Source organism: Emydura macquarii, unplaced genomic scaffold (genome assembly GCF_026122565.2).
Source record: "Emydura macquarii macquarii isolate MOO-44397 ecotype Brisbane River unplaced genomic scaffold, CSIRO-AGI_Emac_v2 contig_719, whole genome shotgun sequence".
In the NCBI taxonomy this organism is placed as follows: domain Eukaryota; kingdom Metazoa; phylum Chordata; order Testudines; family Chelidae; genus Emydura; species Emydura macquarii.
In genome coordinates, this window is record NW_027130856.1 from 13,574,675 (window position 1) to 13,594,202 (window position 19,528).

A 19,528-nucleotide genomic window follows, 5' to 3' on the forward strand; every position below is an offset into this window, starting at 1 on the left:
TACATCTGTAACAAGGAGGCATCCGCCTCTTGAGCACCTCCTGCTGCTGCATGCAGTACTGCGGTCCTTTTCCTGCTCCTGGCATCCCCTGTAGGTTGTTGACCTCACTTGGCAGGTCTTCAGTGGCTCAGCCCTCCAGCCAGGGCACACAGTCCCTTCCAGGGTAGCAAAGAGTTCAAGAAACTATCTGCCCTCACCAGAATCTTCAGCCCCAGCTCTGGGCCCTTTAAATTCAGCCCTTTGCTTGGGCTTCTAAATGAGTCTTGTCCCCTTCTCGGGGTTTAGGCCACATTAATAGTGGCCAGTGGGGGAACCCAGGCCCACACACTACACCAGGTTCCACCCCAGGGACCTATAAACAGCAACCATGTACTACTCACTTCAATTCATTGCTGCTATTTCTTTGGGCCTTTTCCCTTTATCTTCACCCCTTACCGTAAGGTTAAAGTTCTCAGCACCTCTCTCTCCCAGCTTAAGCACACGTAGCCAGAACCAAACTCTGGTTTCCCTCAGGTTCCTGTAGCCAGAGATGGGCATCCTTCCTTGCCCCTCTGGTCCCAGCCAGGAACTGACCTGATGAGGCTCTGCAACTCCTTTTATCAGAGTCCACCAGGCATGGGTAGCAAGTGAAGTTTCCCCTCAGGGAGGCTAGCGCCCTGTCCCACCTCTTCTGTCTGAGGACCCATCCGCACTTCATACCCACTCCGCTCCAGCCTCGCCCCCTCCCCACTAGCTGCATGTGTCCCTCCTCTCTCCCCCCCACTCAGTCCCTGCACTGCTGCTCACCGTGTCCCTCCTCCCGCCCTGCGCAGCCCCCCTTTCTCTTCCACACTCCCCTTCTCCTGAGGCCTCTGCCACTCGTGCTCTCCACCCTTCCCCCAAACTGGTTTATTTATTATGCGCCATGCAGGTTCCCGGACAGCTGAGGAGGTGGTATGTTCCCGAGTTTATCAGTAATCTCCCTGGGGAGTCCAAGGGACCTGGGAAGCTGAGTAGCAGATACCGCCTCCTCAGCCACCCAAGAACTTGCATAGTGCATAATAAATCAGCAAAAACTTCTGGTGGAATCCCATTCCCAGCAGGAAGGGAAAGAGGGCAGGACCATCACAGCCCAGGCATCCAAAAGCAGGGTGGCAGCAGCTGCACCAGACTCCCCTGGCCTATTATACCTGCCGACCTTGCTGCTGGGCTCTGATTGGCTGCTTCTGTGCAGCCTCTCTTGGCAGGCCTGGAGGACCCACCTTTGCCACTCCTTTCCTGGGGTAGAGTGAAGTAGGAGCATAAGGGCCTGCAGCAGGTAGACACAAAAGGCCTCGTACGCCCCATCACAACATCCCAGAATGATGCTTGGGTTTTGGTGGCTTTTTTGCAACCGTATTATATTGTTGATTCATATTTAGTTTGTGCTCTACTATAATCCCTAGATCATAGAAGATTAGGGTTGGAAGGGTGCTCAGGAGGTCATCTAGTCCAACTCCCTGCTCAAAGCAGGATCAATCCCAACTAAAATTAGATAATTTTCTGCAGCACTCCTTCCTACACAGGCATTTCCCATTTTGTATTTGTGCAACTGATTTTTCTGTCCTCAGTGCAGTACTTTGCATTTGGCCTTATTGAATTTCATCCTCTTTATTTCAGATGATTTATCTCCAGTTTGTCAAGATCATTTTGAATTCTAACCCACTGCTCCAAAGCACTTACAACCCCTTAACTTTGGGGGAGGGATGGGTTGTTTTCTTTTTCTAAGCAGAGCCTTTGGTAATTAAGTTTTTATTTAACTAGATTTTCATCCTTTGTGTGTGCACACTCAAAAATGCAGCTAGTCAACAGCAGCAAGCAGAAGCAGCTGAAACGGTTGACACAGTGTGAAAAGGGTGTGTGTGTGTAGGTGTTTGATAATGTATATATTGTAGGAAAAAGTACCCATCTAGAGTGGGTGACATTTTTCCAGGTGTGTGGGCTGATCACTGTGCCAACAAAAAACATATTTTCTTAAGTATATTTAGGCACATTGGAAAGTTTGTGGACTTATTTGGAGTGACTGTAGCAGGTAAGCAACAGATTTTTGAAGACCATCTGTGTCTGCATTCACGCATTTGTCTATTTCGTTGTGCATGTAGGACAAAACTCTGGCTGGTGCACTGACCAGTCCTTTGTAAAGTGTGATAGAAAATGACAGCTCTTGCATAGGGTTCTTCTACAGCATTCAACAGAGAATTATATCCCTGCTATAGCGCTTTGAGATGGCTCAAAAATTCTTTTAAAAGGCTATTGCTCTCTGTTAAATGCTGTAGAGGGGTTTAAAGTTACTTTTCATACCTGTTAAATGCTGTAGAACTTCCCCCTCCCCCTCCAAAGTAAGCATCTTGGCCAAAGAGGTGAATGTGAAGTGGAAGGTCTAGACACACTACTGAATCTCCTCATCACTGGCATGGGGTTAGAGGCACATGGTAGGGAGATTATATCATTTGGGGGGCCTGTCTTTTTTCTTAGGCCTGAAGAGACCACTGTGATCATCTATTCTGACCACTTGTATAGCACAGATCTTACAGCTGAGCCCAAATGAATGACTTTGCAGGGGATCTCATCTTTGCTTGAATTAGCCCTGGATTAAACATGAGAATTGGAGCTAGGAACTCAAATTCTAATCCATGCTTGGCCCCTCCCAAAATGTAGAGCACCCTCAGGAGAAGCAGGAAGAGGAGAACCAAGGATCTGACCATCTGTCTCAGGTTGCCCCATCATTTGGAAAGTAAGGAATAAAGCTGCTTGCTTGCCCACCGCGGAGGGTGTTACAGTAGCTTTGTAGTGCCATAGGTGAGCAAGGCGCTTTACATCTTCAGATTGCTGTGCAAACACGAGCACTTCTAAACACATGAATACAAAGTGTTATATAAGAACTCATTATTTTTTACTGTACCTTGAGATCTCACCTACTAAAAAGTAATTATTAAACCCATGGAGTGTTTTTTGTTTTTTCTCTCTGCTTACATAGTGAGCGTTAAGTGCTTTGTTTCCTGTCAAAGTCACAGCTAGGAACAAGAAATGGATATTGTCTTTCTAGCTCACATTGTGCATTAATCCTGGGAATTGAATTGTTACTGGTCTCACGCTGGCCTGCGCTTGGAGGAGGAATGGTGCTGCCAGTCAGGAGATCAGGGAGCACTCAGCCTTTGGCTTCACTTCTGCAACACAAGAGACTCTCTTGCTGCACAGACAAGCAGAAAAGTGAGCAGACCACATGGGGCTTTTGACCTAACCTCCTTCTCTGCAAAGTGGTGGAATCATTTTGCTGTATGTCTGCTGCCAAAATCTGCTATTGCTTAACAGGACAGGTGTGCTGTCAGTTACCTGCAGCTATTGCTTCCTCTGTTGCTCTGTGTAAAGTGGCCATCAAGGGGTTAACTGGGTTACTCAGAGTATTATGGGCCTCCCTTACTCACTGTGTTGTAATGAAGTTAAATGAAGCAGCAAGTTCCCAGCCTGCAGTCTTGTGGATAGACTTGTTTTTGTTGCACTGAGTGGTCCCCTTTACAAAACTGTGTGCTTTCATTGTGGTGTTCTGAGCCAAACCACTGAGCCTGCAGTCCAATGTGAGACAGCCGCAGGGCAGACGTGTCTGCTTCTAGCAAAGGTCCCAGCCTCTAGCTCTTTTCTCTTACCTTTTCTGCCCTGCCTTCAGCACTGCCACTTTGCTGAGTTCCAGAGCTACTTGAATGGCCTTCAAGCTGCTGGTGGCTTGATTCTAGGCTGTGCGCTCTCCAATGGCAGATAAACCTACCTCGCATCATTAAGATGAATTTAAATAAAAAGCAGAATATTATTTATCAAATATATTGCGATAGTGCTGAAAGACCTCAACTAGGCTGGGGACCCATTGTGCCAGGCATTGTACAAACGTATAGCAAATGACCATGCCTGTCCTGGAGATCTTACTCTAAAAGAAACAAACCACATGTATTCACCCAGAGGAAGTGGCACACTGATCGGGGTGACTTGGTAATGAGCAGACATGTCCTAGGCGTTGAGAAAACAGTGCTGCAGTTCCAGTGTAGGAAGGGGATCTGCTGGCAGTTCAGAGAACGATATATCCTTCCTAGTAGGGTCCTGGATAAATGTGAGCTGGGGCAGGGGAGCTTATGTTTCTCTAGGAGAGCATCCCCTTAGCTCCCTAGAAGGGTCTCATAGACTTCAACATGTCCTAAACCTCCTCTGGTTATTGCATACATTAATGAGAGATTGATACAGGCACAAAAAAGCTTTGTTATTTTACACTGTTACAATGTGCCTTATGGTTCTTTTACCCTTCAGATACCACCTTTTAGTGGCCACCCTTCCTGGTCAGGTCTGCCCCAAAGTGTGGCTGCTGTCTGTTTAATATTCTACACAATGTGGCAGTGCACCTGAGGCATTCAGAAGCACAGCAGGTGCACTTGGAACATTTGGCAGCAGGCAAGAACTGAGGAGAGAGAAACGTCATGGCCCTGCAAATCACAAACAATCAAGAGAGAGGATCCGGATGCTCTATCGCTCGTTAATAGAACTGAAAGGCTGACGTGTGGCACTGTACCAGAGAGCTCTCCTCAGCTGCTAAAATGGGTCCATGTTGTCACTGGAAATTAGTGTCAAAAGAGCACCACTCCTGTACAGATTTTTCTGTTAGGGGAGTAACTGATCTGTGGGGCAGTGCATAGGGCCCACTGCCAGTCAGGAAGGAATATGTGCTGTGGGGAAAGTTCCCTAACTCTTTGACCATGCCCTTGAATGCCTCTCCATGTCTCTGGAGTGACCTCTGAGAGCTGGAAGGGGAGCCAGAATCAGTGAAGAAAAGCCTTCTTAATCAGCAGCTTTTCTGCATGTGCATGAGCACAAATGCCAGACAGAACTTGGCCCATTGTCCTTAGTTCTGAGATATTGAAGGTCCTACGGTTGTGGGGATATTACTGTAAATGCTGTTCTGTAACTTTCCAGTCGTTCCTTCATGCTAATACATTTCCTACTCAATGTGTGATCGACAGAGAAATGTCCCTAGAGTGTGAAAAATGCCCAACTCCAATCCGGTATCATTGGCTGCTTGATGTGGGGTGCATGCAGTTTACACAGGAGGTAGAACAATTCAGTAGCTTTGATACAGGGTTCAGGGTCAAGAGATCCAATCCAAACATGAGTGTGTAGAGGGAGGCCTCTCTATTCATATTTAACACCTTATCCTGCTCATAAAGATGTCAATGGCAAAAATCCCATTGACACCAGTAAGGTGGGATCAAAACTCTAGGTACCTAAAATAAGTGGCTTGATTGTCAGAGACACTGAGCACAACTCCTCCCATTTTCTTCAACAGTGCGTGCTGGAAATCTAATTATTCTCTAACGTGAAGTGTAAAGTTCTCCCTTAATTTTGGCAAGGTTAGGTTTGCATTCTCCAATTATTCTTTGTTTTGATCTTCTTGAAGCACTAATGAACCTACCGGCTAGATAGAGGTTTAGCAGCAAATGAGTTGAATCCCAGAATAAAACTGGGAGAGTTGTCAGAGCACTCAAATCCCCACAGCCTTTCACTGCAGAGCGTATGGCCCTGCAAGTGCACCCCTGCTTGCTCCTGACTGGAAGGCAGTGAGCTGATGGCAGGGAGTTTAGTTCTCAACGGGAAACAAAACACTGGCACTTCCTCTCTTCAGTATCAAAAAGGGAAAAATAGGGTCAAAAGTCTTTTGGAAAATATGATTTAAAAACCAAAATGTTTTCCTCCAGGATCCCTGGACTCTGCCCCTTCTGTGCACCCCTAGTCTCGCCCCTCTTCCCTGTTGATTGACCCACTGTGCTGTTTCCCTGCCCCTCTCTCTCATAACCATTCTCACAGACACTCCTTGTCCTACATAACTGCCTGGAGCATACCCTGGGGTTTTGGTGCATCAGTAATCAGCAGCAGTGAAGTGCCTATACTTTGTGATTGTCGGGACTGAGCCTCATGTTAAAGTGGCAGCAGATACAGACTCAGGAACAGCAGTAGCTCAGACTGGGGCAATTGGACTCTTTCTGCCACATGGCACCTTAGACAGCTGATTAGTCAGTCACAGCCTAAAGCTGGGAGCTTGGATCACATTTTCCTTAAATGAGGAGAATCTAATTTTTATCCTCTGTGCCAGCAGCAAAGGCGCATAGCTATGTGTGCCAGGCACTCTACAAACATATAGCAAATGACCACAGTTTGAATATCTGCCAGATATCAACACAGAGGGCATTTTATGGTATCATACTAACATAGGTGAAACTCCTCTGTATAGATACACGTGCTGTATCTCTATAACAAGATTCCAGGTTTGTCATTGTGTCTTGTGTCACTCTGAAGCCTAGAATATCTGTTGAGTCAGTGTGAAGTGATGGAAAGAGCTACAAGCATGGTTGAGATCTGCTTTTGTTTAGAATATCACCAAGTTCAATCATCACGGGTATTCGTAGTCAGTTACCATCCAGTTTTTAAGTTCTCAGCTATTTTCAGCCTTTTTACACATTGCGAATTACATCTGTATGACAGCTTGAGCTACACCTATACTGTAATACTAATATCTAGCACTGATGTAGTAGACCTCAAAGTGCTTCTACACAGGAGATAAGCAACATTATCCACATTTTACTGAGGGTGAACTGAGTCCCAGTCAAGTACTCTATCTACTAGATGATACTGCCTAGACCCATCTAAAAATTTATGGTGAGCCATGCTTAGACAATAGGAATGAAAACTATTCCAGGGTATACAAGGATCAGGGCAGGGGATCAGGAAGGATTTTTTTCTTTCTCTTACATTATTGACAGTTGACCAGGTACACCAGTGGTTCTCAACCAGGGGTCCAGGGCCCTCTGGGGGGGACACAAGCAGGTTTCAGGGGTCCGCCAAGCATGGCCAATGTTAGACTAGCTGGGGCCCATGGCAGAAAGCTGAAGCCCCATTGCATGGGGCTGAAGCCTGAGCCCTGCCACTCGGGGCTGACACCAAAGCCTGAGCAATTTAGCTTCATGGGGCCCCCGGCAATTACTCCACTTGCTGCCCCATAACACTGGCCCTGGTTTTTATATGCAGAAAAACAGTGGTTTTGGCACAGGTGGGGCGTGGAGTTTTTATAGTATGTTGCGGGGGAGGGGGCTCAGAAAGAAAAAGGTTGAGAAGCCCTGAGATACATTAGGGGTGCTCCTGTTTGGTTTTGCTTTCACTTGAAACATGAAGTATTATCCACTGCTGGAAACAAGATTCTGGGCCTCACCGTTATTATTATCTTAGTGTTTAACGGGCACCCAGAAAGCTGCTCAGCATTGCAGAAGATCCTGTTCTTGCCCTGAGGGGTTAACAACCTAGACTGACAATACAAACACACTGGGAGACCCAGAGGAAGGGTCAGTCTTATGGGAGTTTACATATGATGACTGGGAAAGGTATTTCACTTACACAAGCACTGGAGGGCTTCATGGCCAAAATGTCACTATTATCCTAGTGTTTAACAAGCACCCGAAGAATGTTCAGCATTGCAGAAGACTGTGTTTTGAGGAGAGATTTGAAAGAAGGGGTAGGTGCTTGATATGATGTGGAATATAGCAGGATGCGGTAGGGAAGAGGTTAAAGAGTTGAAGATATGAAGACATAAATAAGAGAAGGACTTGAAGGGTCAATTCTCAGTCGCAGTGCCAAATCTTACATTCCTTTAAATCCCAAATAATTCTATAGAATCATAGAAATGTAGGGTTGGACCAAGTAAACCTAGATCATATCTGACTGGTGTTTGTCCAACCTGTCCTTAAAGACTTCTGATGATGAGGACTCCACAATCTCCCTTTGAAGTCTATTCCAGAATTTAACTACCCTTGGAGTTAAAAAGTTTTTTCTAATATCTAACCTAAATCTCCCTGGCTGTAGATTAAGCTCATTATTTCTTGTCCTACCTTCAGTGGGCACGGAGAACAATTGATCACCATCCTCTTTATAACAAACCTTAGCGTTTTTCGAGACTGTTATCAGATCCGTCCGCTTGGTCTTCTTTTCTCAAGATTAAATGGCAGGTTTCTAAGTCTTTTATCACTTTTGTTGCTCTCCTCTGGATTTTCTCCAGTTAGCTATTTTCTACTTTCCTAAATTGTGGCACCTGGAATTGAACACTGCATTCCAGCTGAGGCCATACAAGTGCCAAGCAGAGAGGGACAATTACCTCCTGTATCTTAAATACGATACCTCTCTTAATACACCCCAGAATATTACCCTTTATGGCAACTGCATCACACTGTTGACTCATATTCAACATATGACTCATATGATCCACTATAATCCCAGATCCTTTTCAGCCATACTACCACGTAGCCAGTTATTCAATTTGTCAAGGTCATTTTGAATTCTATTCTTGTCCTCCAAAGTGCTTGCAATTTCTCCCAATTTGGAGTTCTCTGCAAATTTTATATCTTGCTGAGTGTCTAGCTGTGACCCCCTCCCCTTGCCCAGCTGACAGCTTGGGCTCTCAGCCCCATAGAGATGGGGCTCCAGCTGTCAGTGCTCTACACTGCCCCTCTTCAGTTGGTGGAAGCGCTCCTGGTGAGGATGTGCACTGCATAGTGTGCATGTGAACTATTGCTTTAATTACTGCGGTGGCTATACATCGACTGAAATCAACTTAAATATGTACTGTACGAAAGGCCTTAGTGTTTACAGATCTAGGGCCCATTTAAGGCAATTTCAAGACAGATAGCACTATGATCTCCAGATGTGTTCTCTTTCACATTAGTTTGAAAATGTCTGTCTGCGGTTGGCAAACACCACTGACTATTGACATGAAGTTACTTTATCCACTTTTCACATTACTTGTTTTACAAGATTTAGGACAATTCGGTCTGATTGTGCTTTGTGTGGTGAATGGAACACTTCTGAGCAGGTTAATTTAGGAAAGTGGCAGCTTTCACAAGCAGCTAGCAACAGAGTGATGCCCTCAGACTATAATCAGCTAACAAAAGCTGCTTGGATACTATAGCACAGCGATGGATGAATAGATGTTACCTAGATGGATGTTCTGATGACTTAATGCTTGTACCTTGATCTCCTTCAGAAAAGCTTGGCTTGACAGGGTTGTTTGTTTGGAACCTAGCACTACTAGAATGTTCTGTATCTAACCTCAGTTGAATTGATCTTGTAGTGAAATCAGTTATTTTTCTCATTTGCCTTTAGACTAATGAAAACCTCTGCTCTAAATATTTACTGTTGTTAAATAGGAAAAGCAACCAAATGTGCAAATACAATTGTGGCAGATGCTAGAAGGATGGAACGGGGGTGGGAATGGAACATGGTTAAAATCATGAAATACAGCAAAACTCAGGCTTAGTGCCAAAGAGAAAGGCGAGTTTATATTGGAACAGAATTAATTCCTCAGAAGCTATTTTAACCCTTCATAGGAAGAAGCTATATTGATTAGCTTAATCACCGTATTCACTCTTAAGTTAGCGGCTCATGCACCAAAGTCAGATATTTACAGTAATTACAGGTTATTTAAATACACACTTTCTGGTCTGACTGAGGCTGAGCCCAACATGCTGGGATCTGAGGGAAGACAAACATCTCATAATCAGAGAGCAGAAATGTGGATGTACTAACTCAGTGCTGCTCAAAGCCAGGGCAAGAGGAAAATGTTAATAGCAGTGGGACTGAAACTTATCTCAGAAGCCCGAGGCATCAGTTAAGGACCTTATACTTCAGGTCATGCTGCTCTATGCAAGGTGAGTGGTAATAAAGTTAATATCATCCATGATCTGCTCATGTACAAGATCCTTGACTTGGCTATAAAGCCAATTCTGGGTGAATTATGCCATACCAGCTTGTAACTCCACTCTCTCCAGATAGGTATTCAGCATGTATAGAATGAACTGGAAGAGTTTCAGGCCTGGGTTTATTGAGAGAGATCCTAGACGGGGGAGTTGGTTTCTGTCTGTCTATCCTGAAAGCTCTCCCCTGCAGAGTTCTCTCCTGCCACCTCTCTTGTGCAGTCTGTATGTGAGACATTTGGGGGAGACAGTGTTGTGATGGTGTTGCCTTCAGGATACTGATGACTGATCTCTACACTGATGTTTAACTGGAAGCAGATGATGCAGTGCATTTTGCCTGGCCAGTGTGGGGATAGGGATAACAGAGGGCAGTCTGAAGCTCAGTGTAGAGATAGTTGACATTTGTTAGGTGGTGATGGTACACCTCATCAGTGAGCGGGTGTGCAACCCTTTTTCAAAGATATTCACAGTGTAGGGGTACCTCTGGGGCAGTAGGGGAATCCAAGAATCGTAGGTGCAGTTAGTGACCTGAGCAGCATTTATTTTCCTCTGCAGTTAACACAACGCTATGGCTATTCCTTTGACATATGGATCCTGCCATAGCTATTGAAATTGGTATTAATCTTTAAAGCCCTCTGTGGGTTTGGTTCTGGTTCTAACTCCCTAAGCAAACTCCTCTCGGCCCAGCACCACATAGAAGCTAAGATCAATTGTTCCACCCTTGCCAAAAATACCCCAAACTGAATGGAAGCTGTAACAAACTGGGAAAATGTCTATATTTTTATTAGTATTGTGTGTGACTCAATTTCTCTGGTCAATTTTCTATTGTTGCCTGCCTAAATGGACATAGTTAAATCAAAGGCTGCTGTAAAGGGACTGTTAAGAATTGAGCACGGCAGCTAAAACAATACAAATACAAGGCTCCTGGAGGAGACAATGGCTGGGTCATCAGTGGGAAGAAACTACTTGGCTGACTCCAGGCTGCCAGGGCTAAGGCTGGGATCACAGGAGACTGAAAAACCTCAGACTCTAGGAGGAGGCAGGGCTTGGAGGAGCTAGGAGAGGCTCAGTCAATGGAAAAGCTGCCAGAGTGGGAAGAGCCACAGAAGTCAGACATGGAGGAGGGAGCATGCTGCAAGCAGGGCAGGCTCTTTCTCCCAACTCCAAGCCGGGAATAAGCCTGACCCACCTGAGCTATGGCTAGAGAGGTTACGCTTAGGAAAGGGATTATGCACGTAGAACTCTGTTTTGTTGTATAGATTGGTCCTACATGCTTTGTACCTTTGGGTGAAAGTAGAAATAATGCTTTGTTTTGAAGAAGGTGTTTTTTGAGTCACTTTAATCAGCTGCTGTCGCAGGTACCCAAAGGGAAACCCTTGTAAGGTCCAATTCTTGTTGAACCTGCTAAAGTGGTCATGGTTAGTACCTGCTAGAGCAGTCGTTAGTACTGAGGGGGATGTGATACAGATCTTGGTCTGAGAGAGATTAGATTGCCGAACTCCACTACGCGGGAGATAAAGGCCTATGAAGGTTCTCTTGGCGAGACCCTGAGAAGGGATAATGGTACATTTAGCCTGTGTGATGGTTACCAGACTATGATGTTGGATCATAAACTCTTTGAGATGGCTAGACCTTCTAGGGTGAAGTCAGTGGGGTTTTGCTATTCGTTTCAATGGGTCCAGGATTTCATTCCAGGAGTGAGTGTTCTATATTTCTGACATCGGTGTATAACAATTACAACTCCACACAATTAGGTTCTCTATTAGTACGTTACCAGTTCTAGTCAGTGTATAATATTGTGCCTAATTACAAAATGACTTTTTTGACTATGGACGCAAATGGAGCTCACTAGCAGATGTATGCAAAAAAAAAAATATCACACTAAAGGCCTGGTCGACACGAGCAGATTAGGTCAGTATAACTGCATTGCTCAGGGGTGTGAAAAATGCACAGCCCTGAGCAATGCAGTTAAATGGACCTAATTCCCGCTGTAGACAGCAGGAGGTTGACAGGAGAATTCTCCCTGATGGGAGCACCTCTCCCCTCAGCAGAGGTAGTGTCTTCACTGAAGCACTACAGAAACAGTGCAGCTGCATTCCAGCGCAAAAAAAAGAAAAGCTAACCTGTTGTTTTCTGTTTGAACTGAAGGGCTGTCAGCTGTGACCTTCTCTTCTCCCTCAGAATAAAGGCAACACATGTAAGTAATAGAATGCTTTAGAAGCTGCTGCTTTCTGAGCCTTGATAATATGCATTCAGTGTGCTGCAAGGCTCTTCACCAGGCAGCATTTAGCGCACACAGCTTATTTGATCTAATTATTGAGTCTCCATGCAGGTTTCTAGGCTGTTCATTGAACTGTCACAGCCTGAGAGGAAAACGCAGTAATTGTAAATTTGGAAAAGGTTAGTTAAATCTTTTCTGGGGGTACTACACTGTCACTAAATAGCACACAAAAAGCAATAACCCAGTGGTTCCCAACCTTTTTTTCTGCCGTGGCACACCTCAGGCTTCAGGGACCTCTTCTCCTGCAGCACCCCAGCCAGCAGCTTCAGGAGGGGAGTGGAGGGTCAGAGGAGCCAACCCATTGTTCACACGGGAGGGGAGGGGGGAAGAGAGGGAGACTGAACAGTGATGGGCAGACGGGCAATCAGAAGGCAGCTCCCCCACCCTTTGTTTTCATATACACTTTTTCCAAAAAAAAAAAATTTCAAAAAATTCCATGGCACACTGGTTGGGAAACACTGCAATAACCGATGTTAATGCCCTTCAGAGAAATTACATAGAAGCTGTTTTATGCCACCATTTAGCATTTATACAGAATGTTCTACCTTCCAACCGCTTTAGAAATGTGAACTAATTACTCCTCACAACATTTCGATAAGGTAGATAAGTACATATTAGTAGTATCATTTTACAGAATGGGGAACGGTGGCAGAAAGGTAGGCTCTTTGGAGCAGGAACTTTGTGTCTCTGTACAGCACCTAGCACATCAGGGGCCTGATTTCTACCTCCAGGCCCTGCCTCAACATAAATGACTCCTGCAAGGCCTCTGAGCTGGGATCTGAATTCAGGAGTTTCTGGCTTTTCCACTTTGTGCTCAGATCACTCCTGTCTCTCTGGAACGATCTTTGGGATACAAAGCTTTATCACACCCATGTTATGTTGCTAGGATGATATTTGAGATCAAAGCCTGAAGTCCTAAATCCTGAGTAAGAGCTGCAGGATTTGGTCCATAGCGTAAATAACTGTTTTGTGGCATTAGGAAACACATCACTGGGACTAGGTAGTAGCCATTACTTGCAGAAGGGCAATGTGATGTAGTTTGTTAAACGAAGGTGGATGTGACCTGTGTAAACAGTGGCACAACTATAGACCAATCAGAATTTTCTAATGCCATTTTATAATCTTCTCGTGTCTTGTGCCTGCACAGCACTTGAAGCACAGAATGCATAGGAATGACATGACACAGCGCCTATTAGAGAGAAAAGATGGGTGAGGTAGTATCTTGTACTGGACCAACTTCTGTTGGTGAGAGAGAAGCTTTCAAGCTACACAGGGCTCTTCTTTAGGTCTGAGAAACCAACTCAGGGCTCGTCTACACTAGAAGTGCGACAGCGGCACAGCTGCGCCAATGCAGTTCCGCTGCTGTAGAACATCTGGTGAAGATGCTCTATGCTGATGGGAGAGAGCACTCCCCTCGGCATAATAAAACCACCTGTGTGAGCGGCCAGTAGCTTTGTTGGCGGAAGAAGCTCTCCCATCAACATAGCGCTGTCCACACCAGCACTTAGGTTGCTGTAACTTACATTGCTCAGGGGGTGGCTTATTCACACTCTGAGTGACATACCTGTAGTGTAGACAAGCCCTCGGAGTGTCACTGCTACATATAAGATGGAACAGATTGTTTAGCATAAGCAGTTACCACATATTACAAGGGATCATTCAAGGTGAAGTGGCCTGTTAAAACCCCTCCTGTCATGGTGTGGGGGGAGGGGAAAGAAAGGTACCTGGGGGAGGGGTTGTTAGTGGGTTATAGATTGTTGTAATAAGTCATAAATCCTTGAAACGTGCTGCTGTGACTATTGCAGAGCACAGCTGCTCAGACCCGTTGAATACTCTTCCTTCTATTTTCAAGTACTGGTGAGTGTAACAGAAGCTCTGCCTGCACAAACATTGTATTGGTTTTCTCCTGTCATTCCTGGCTGCACGGCTTTCCACAAAAAGTAAATTTTAAATGTAGTATCTTCACTACTGAAGCACTCACATCCATACACAGCATACAAGCTGATCATCATCAGTAAAAATGTGGTTCAAGGGTTAGAATATCTGACATGTTAGAACTCTCACTGAAAATAGTTTAAAACCATACAACAAAAGTATTAAAAGGCTCTTTATTCAATCCCTATAGTTTGTCCATGGTTAGCACACGACCTTCTTCAGAGAACCTGCTCAAGTGGATTGATGAGCGAATATGCCCGTTCCCCTTCATTTTTCCTGTTATATAATAAATATTTTTAAAATTCCCTGGGCAAGACTTCATGGGTGAAATCCTAGCCCCTTGCAGTAAATGAGGGAGTTTTTCCATTGACTTAAATAGGGCTAGGATTTCCTCCTTTGTTTCTAAACATTAAACTGCCTCCTGCTATCTGGAATTTGCTCCCATGATTTTTACCTGTACCAGGCAGTGCATCAGGCCAGATCGGCCAGGATGGTGAAAGCTTAAAGGCCTCTTACCAGCCAGGCCAGGATTTTTGCTTGATTTTGAAGGACCAGTGACAGTTTTAAGGTCTGATGTCTAATGAGTAATGGTGGATAGAAACTAAACTGTACACCACTGGAAAGCTTTCCAATGATTTATAGCATTTTTTATCTTAGCTTCAAGATATCAGACCCTGAAATCATGTAATTCTGATTCCCATCTTGTTTTCACCACCGTATCAATTCCAATCTGATTTAGTCGCTGTACCTCAATAACTGAGAGAGAACAGCATTAGCTCCAACTATCTGAAAACCTGTCATCCTAGCAGTCCTATGGTAGAAAGCTTTTCTCTTTTATTCTAGGAGAGTGTGACATGGCAGCTGCTAAAATCATGCTGGTGAAGTGAGGCACAGTAAGAAAGCAAACAGTAAGTAGCAGCCAGGACCAGTACTTATGGTAGGAAGGGGGCAACAAGGATTCATTTCATTCTAACCTAGACAGAAGGCATGTCTATTGATCATTTGTGCTTTACGCATAGCATCCTGGCCCTTGATCAAGTTTACCCCCCCGCTATGTTCCTAGAAACCTTAAGTTGTGTCTACACTACCACGTGTCAGTATAACTTATGTCACTTAGGCTGTGAATAAGCTATACCCCTGAGCGCCATATGTTACCCTGCTCTAAGAGCTGGTGTGGACAGCTTCTCCTGCCACCACAGCTACCACCACGTGTTGAGCGTGGATTAATTAAGCTGACAGGAGAGCTCTCTTTTCAGTTTAGAGTAGCTACACTAGAGATCTTACAGCAGTGCAGCTGCGCCAGTGTAAGCTCTCTAGTGTAGATATGGCCTTAGATGCCCAGTGTCAAGCTTCATTAGTCACTAAATACACTTAGTGACCAGTCTAACTCCCACTGAAATCAGCTGGAGTCTTTCTTTTGACTTCAGTGGGAATTGGATCACATCCTAAAAAGTAAAACACAGCTTTGAACTGATGTGCATTTTGAAATACATTTCAATTATCCTCAAACGATTCTAGGAAACCTGCCCCAAAGTTGATTAAAATACATCCATGAATTAGAGTAACTTCCTTTGTGTAACACACATATTAAGCTTAACATTCACAGCCAAGGAACACCTGTGTATTTCATAACTAAAACAAGCAATGGATGAAACAGATGTTTCGATTATGCACCCTCTCTCTCTACAGCACATAAATTAAGCTTCCACAATAAGTGAATATAGAAAAACTTGCTACACAGAATCCAATGGTAAACATCTTACTGTTGATAGATCCATAATGCAGAAGCTTTTTCTTATATCTTTACCGAGAGTTTGTATTTGGGGAATAAGACTCATTTCTAGAGCTAAAACAAATCTCTGTTTGCGACACAGATTCCATTCTTCACTTCTGAAACACAAGAGTCTTTTCAGCAAAATAGTAAAATACCTGGTTTCACACAGTCACAAGAAACCCCAACGGCTAAAGGGTTTGGCTTTGCATACGGAAATCAGAGGTTCTGAGGTGCAAAGAGCAGCAAAGCAGACACTGGGCTTCAACAACCCTTCTGCGTCACATGGAGTCCTCTGCCCTGTTCTTGCAACCAAACTACATCTGAGTGACATCACTGAAGAGAGGGTGAAGTCAACCATGTGCTAGAAAAAAAACGCTGCTGGAGACACTGCAAGCCTTTGTGGGTTGTTTACAAGACAACTGTCAATGGAGACTGGCTAGGACGGTGGGGAAGGGGATGTGGGCTGAGTCTTGGAGGGCTGCTGAATTTCAGAGGCAATCTTTTTTAGCTCAATTAATCTTTATGGTGATCTCTGTGGTGTGAGATTCTTTCAGAGTTCCTCAGTCTGTATACGATGTGCTGAGTGGGGAAGGTGATGGATCTTTAGAGAGGTTGCTGGAGAAGAGGGGGTTTCCTTTCCTTTCCTGCTTGCTGCTCAGTGTTGTCTGGAAAACAAGTTCCTGAAGGCATTGTTGTAGTTTTTGTTGAAAGCTGTATAGATCAGTGGATTAAAAAAGGAATTGGAATACCCGAGCCATAGAAAAATACTTTTCCAAATGGGTGGGATGTCACAAGCGCAGAGAGAGCTGATGAGTTCAGTGATGAAGAAGGGGATCCAGCACAGCACAAAGACCCCAATAAGGATGCCCACCATGAGGGCAGCTTTCTTCTCCTTCTGCTCTCTCCACGTGTCTCCATCCGTCTGGAAGGTAACAGTGGCATGGCGGACCGTGAAGACCATCTGGGACTGCTGGGAGGCTTCCTTCACCTTCCAGACAGGAGCACAATCGTCAACATATGCACCCTGCCTGCTGCCCGTCATCACACCATGCACATCACATCCCAGCAAACCATCGACAGTACAACTGCAATTATATGAATGGGATAGGGGACACTGAAGCAGTGTGGGTCAGTAGTGCAACTTTATTTAGAGATGCGAGATATAGGTCCCAGTTTTGGATAATAGGGGGTTTTGAATAACTGAGGATAGGAAAACAGCAGTGATAGTGGAAACTGTATATACACAATTACACTATCACACTCAGACCATGTATATTTCACACATTTAGCACAATCAGAGCAGTAGATCTCTCTCCCCCTCCTCCCCCACACTGCTTCTTTTGACTATGCTCATCACATATGATGGTGGAAGGAGAAAAATGCCCTAGGAGAGCGTATAACATACATTAATCACCAAAACAGTCATTAACACACCAACTAACCACAGCTTCAAAGTATCCAGCCACTGCTAGGAAACAATCTGCAAGGCTGTGCAGGTGCCTGCACAGACACTCATTTTCCCTAGAACCTGCCCTTTGGCAGGTGAATTTTCCATATTCTGGGTGGCTACCTACAGCCCACACCTCCCCCCCCCCCCCCAACTCACAGGAGGCCAGACTCTTAGTCAGGCTAGTGAGCACTGACCCACAGGATTTCAAGGGGGCTACTTCGGTGAGTCACTGCTCCCCAGCCTCGATCAGAGGGTCTCACTCTGGCCCAAAGTCCCCACCCCATTTCCACTAGCACCCACTGCCTGCACCTGTGGCTTGCAAGTCTCCCTCCTAAACCCCAGTGCTCCACAGCAGGTTTCCCCAGCAGGGCTCGGCCAGAGTGGGATCCCAGAGCATCCCGGCTCACCCCTCCCAGCTGACAAAACCAGGGCTGGACCCACCTCTAGCGCTTCGGGGGCGATGGGGGTGATGGAGTTGCTCTTCCGAGACCCCGTGCGAAACTTGGCCGCCTTGTAGATCTTCCAGTAGACAAAGAGCACGACGCAGAGCGGCAGGTAGAAGGCGCCGAAGGTGGAGAAGACGGTGTAGGAGGGCTCCCGGCTGACCTGGCACTCCTGGTTGCCCTCCGAGTAGGTCTCCCCCCAGCCGAAGAGCAGCGGGGCCAGGGCGATGACGGCGGAGAGCGCCCAGGTGAGGGCGATCATGGTGTTGGAGATGCGGCGGCGGGCGCGCAGGGTGTACTCCAGGTGGCGGCGGATGGACCAGTAGCGGTCCAGGGCGATGGCCGTCACGTTCCAGATGCTGGCCGTGCAGCACAGCACGTCGAAGGCGATCCACACGTGGCACAGCGGCCGGCCCAGCCGCCAGCGCCGGCCGGCCAGCTCGTGCACCAGGCTCAGGGGCATGACCAGGGCCGCCACCATGACGTCGGAGACGGCCAGCGAGGCCACCAGGTTGTGGGGCACGCGGTGGAAGGCGCGCACGCGCAGGATGGTGGCCAGCACCAGCAGGTTCCACAGGAAGGTGGCGGCCGCCAGCAGCGCCAGCAGCGTGAGGAGCAGGACGCCGAAGACCGACAGCGGGGCCCGGCCGGGCAGGGCCGCCGGCGGGCCGCCGCTCCGGTTGGCCGCGGCCCACGGGGTGGCGGAGAGGTTCAAGGGCCCGTCCATGCTGCCCGCCGCGTGCCAGTGGCCGGGAGGCGGCGGAGAGACCGGCAGCCGCGGAGGCCGCCCGCCCGCCCAGGCGCTGCGGGGGCCCGGCGGACTCACGGGGCCGGCGGCGGGCTGGGAGCGGGCGGCGCCGCCTTGCCCGGCCTGAGACGAAGTTTGAGGGGAAGCGCGGCCATGGCGCTGGGCACCGGCGAGCCCGCAGGCTCGGCACTCGGCACCGGGCTCCCAGCCTGCAAGGGGGCGGGGGCGGGAGAGCAGCGCCCCTCGGGGCGAGCCCGAGGCCCACCCCCGCGGGGGCCGCCCGCAGAGTTCACCTGCCGCCCTCGCTGGGGTGGCGGTGGCGGCGGCGACTCCGGGCTGGGAAGGGCGATGAGCGCAATCCGAGCCGGCGGCGGGGCTTTATCGGAGAGGAGAATGATTCCGACGTCAAAACGTGGCCCATCAGCTGACGGCAACCCCCCTTCCCTCTAGTCCTCCCCGGGCGAGCGCACCCCGAAGCTGCCTTCCCCGCTGCGGGTAGCGGCCCTTGCCTCCCTCGCTGCCAGGTGGAGGAGGAGCCCGCTCGGGTAGGGCACCTGCAGCTGCTGAGCTCAGCGCCCTGCTGCTCCGCGTCCTTAAAGTCTCCAAGACCAAGGCAGGAGCCGTCTCGCAGAGGACTGCGCCAGCAGCTGGTAAATGGATCTGCCGCGACTTCCCTTCTCTGTCACTCCGCTTAGTGCTTCGCTCACTGTCATGCCTCTTACACGCGCATTCATCTCGTACATCTGTTCCCCTGCTCGGATAGGAAACGGCTCTGCACTTGCTCGCATGAATAAGTTTTACACGCCTGGTGATGTGGTTTGTTTAGAAGACAGGGAGTCCTTTACAGTGAGAGATGCGTCTGTCATTGCAAGGGAGCAGGTAGCCATGGATTCGGTTTGTAGGTGCTTTAATCAAAACTCTGTTTTACCTAGCAAGGTGTATATGCATGTAACCAACTGGTCAGGTGGGTTTCTTATGCATATATGAAAATAGAGTATTTCTAGTGGGCTTCAGATTAAAGTGGCCTCAGATTTTAAGTGACTTGGTAAATGGAGATGGAGAATAAGAGCTTTTCAAAATCATGCTTAGTCATTTCAGTTTACAGATGG

At 47.0% G+C, this 19,528-nt stretch overlaps 1 protein-coding gene across 1 annotated transcript; it reads right to left on the reverse strand.

Moving 5' to 3' along the window:
* Nucleotides 1-14,095: 14,095 nt before the first annotated feature.
* HTR5A (5-hydroxytryptamine receptor 5A) lies at nt 14,096-19,090 on the reverse strand. The gene is made up of 2 exons (XM_067542724.1): nt 17,670-19,090; nt 14,096-16,766 (listed from the first exon to the last, which is right to left on the reverse strand). The coding sequence occupies exons 1-2, from the start codon at nt 18,396-18,398 to the stop codon at nt 16,434-16,436; spliced, it is 1,062 nt and encodes a 353-aa protein (XP_067398825.1). The 5' UTR covers nt 18,399-19,090; the 3' UTR covers nt 14,096-16,433.
* Nucleotides 19,091-19,528: the final 438 nt, after the last annotated feature.

What these genes read in the sequence shown, in the direction of transcription:
- HTR5A (XM_067542724.1), bottom strand. Translation starts at nt 18,398, where the DNA reads ATGGACGGGCCCTTGAACCTCTCCGCCACCCCGTGGGCCGCGGCCAAC. An exon ending in TCGCCCCCGAAGCGCTAGAG is followed by an intron (nt 16,767 to 17,669) that starts GTGGGTCCAGCC and finishes CCTGTCTGGAAG; the next exon opens with GTGAAGGAAGCCTCCCAGCA.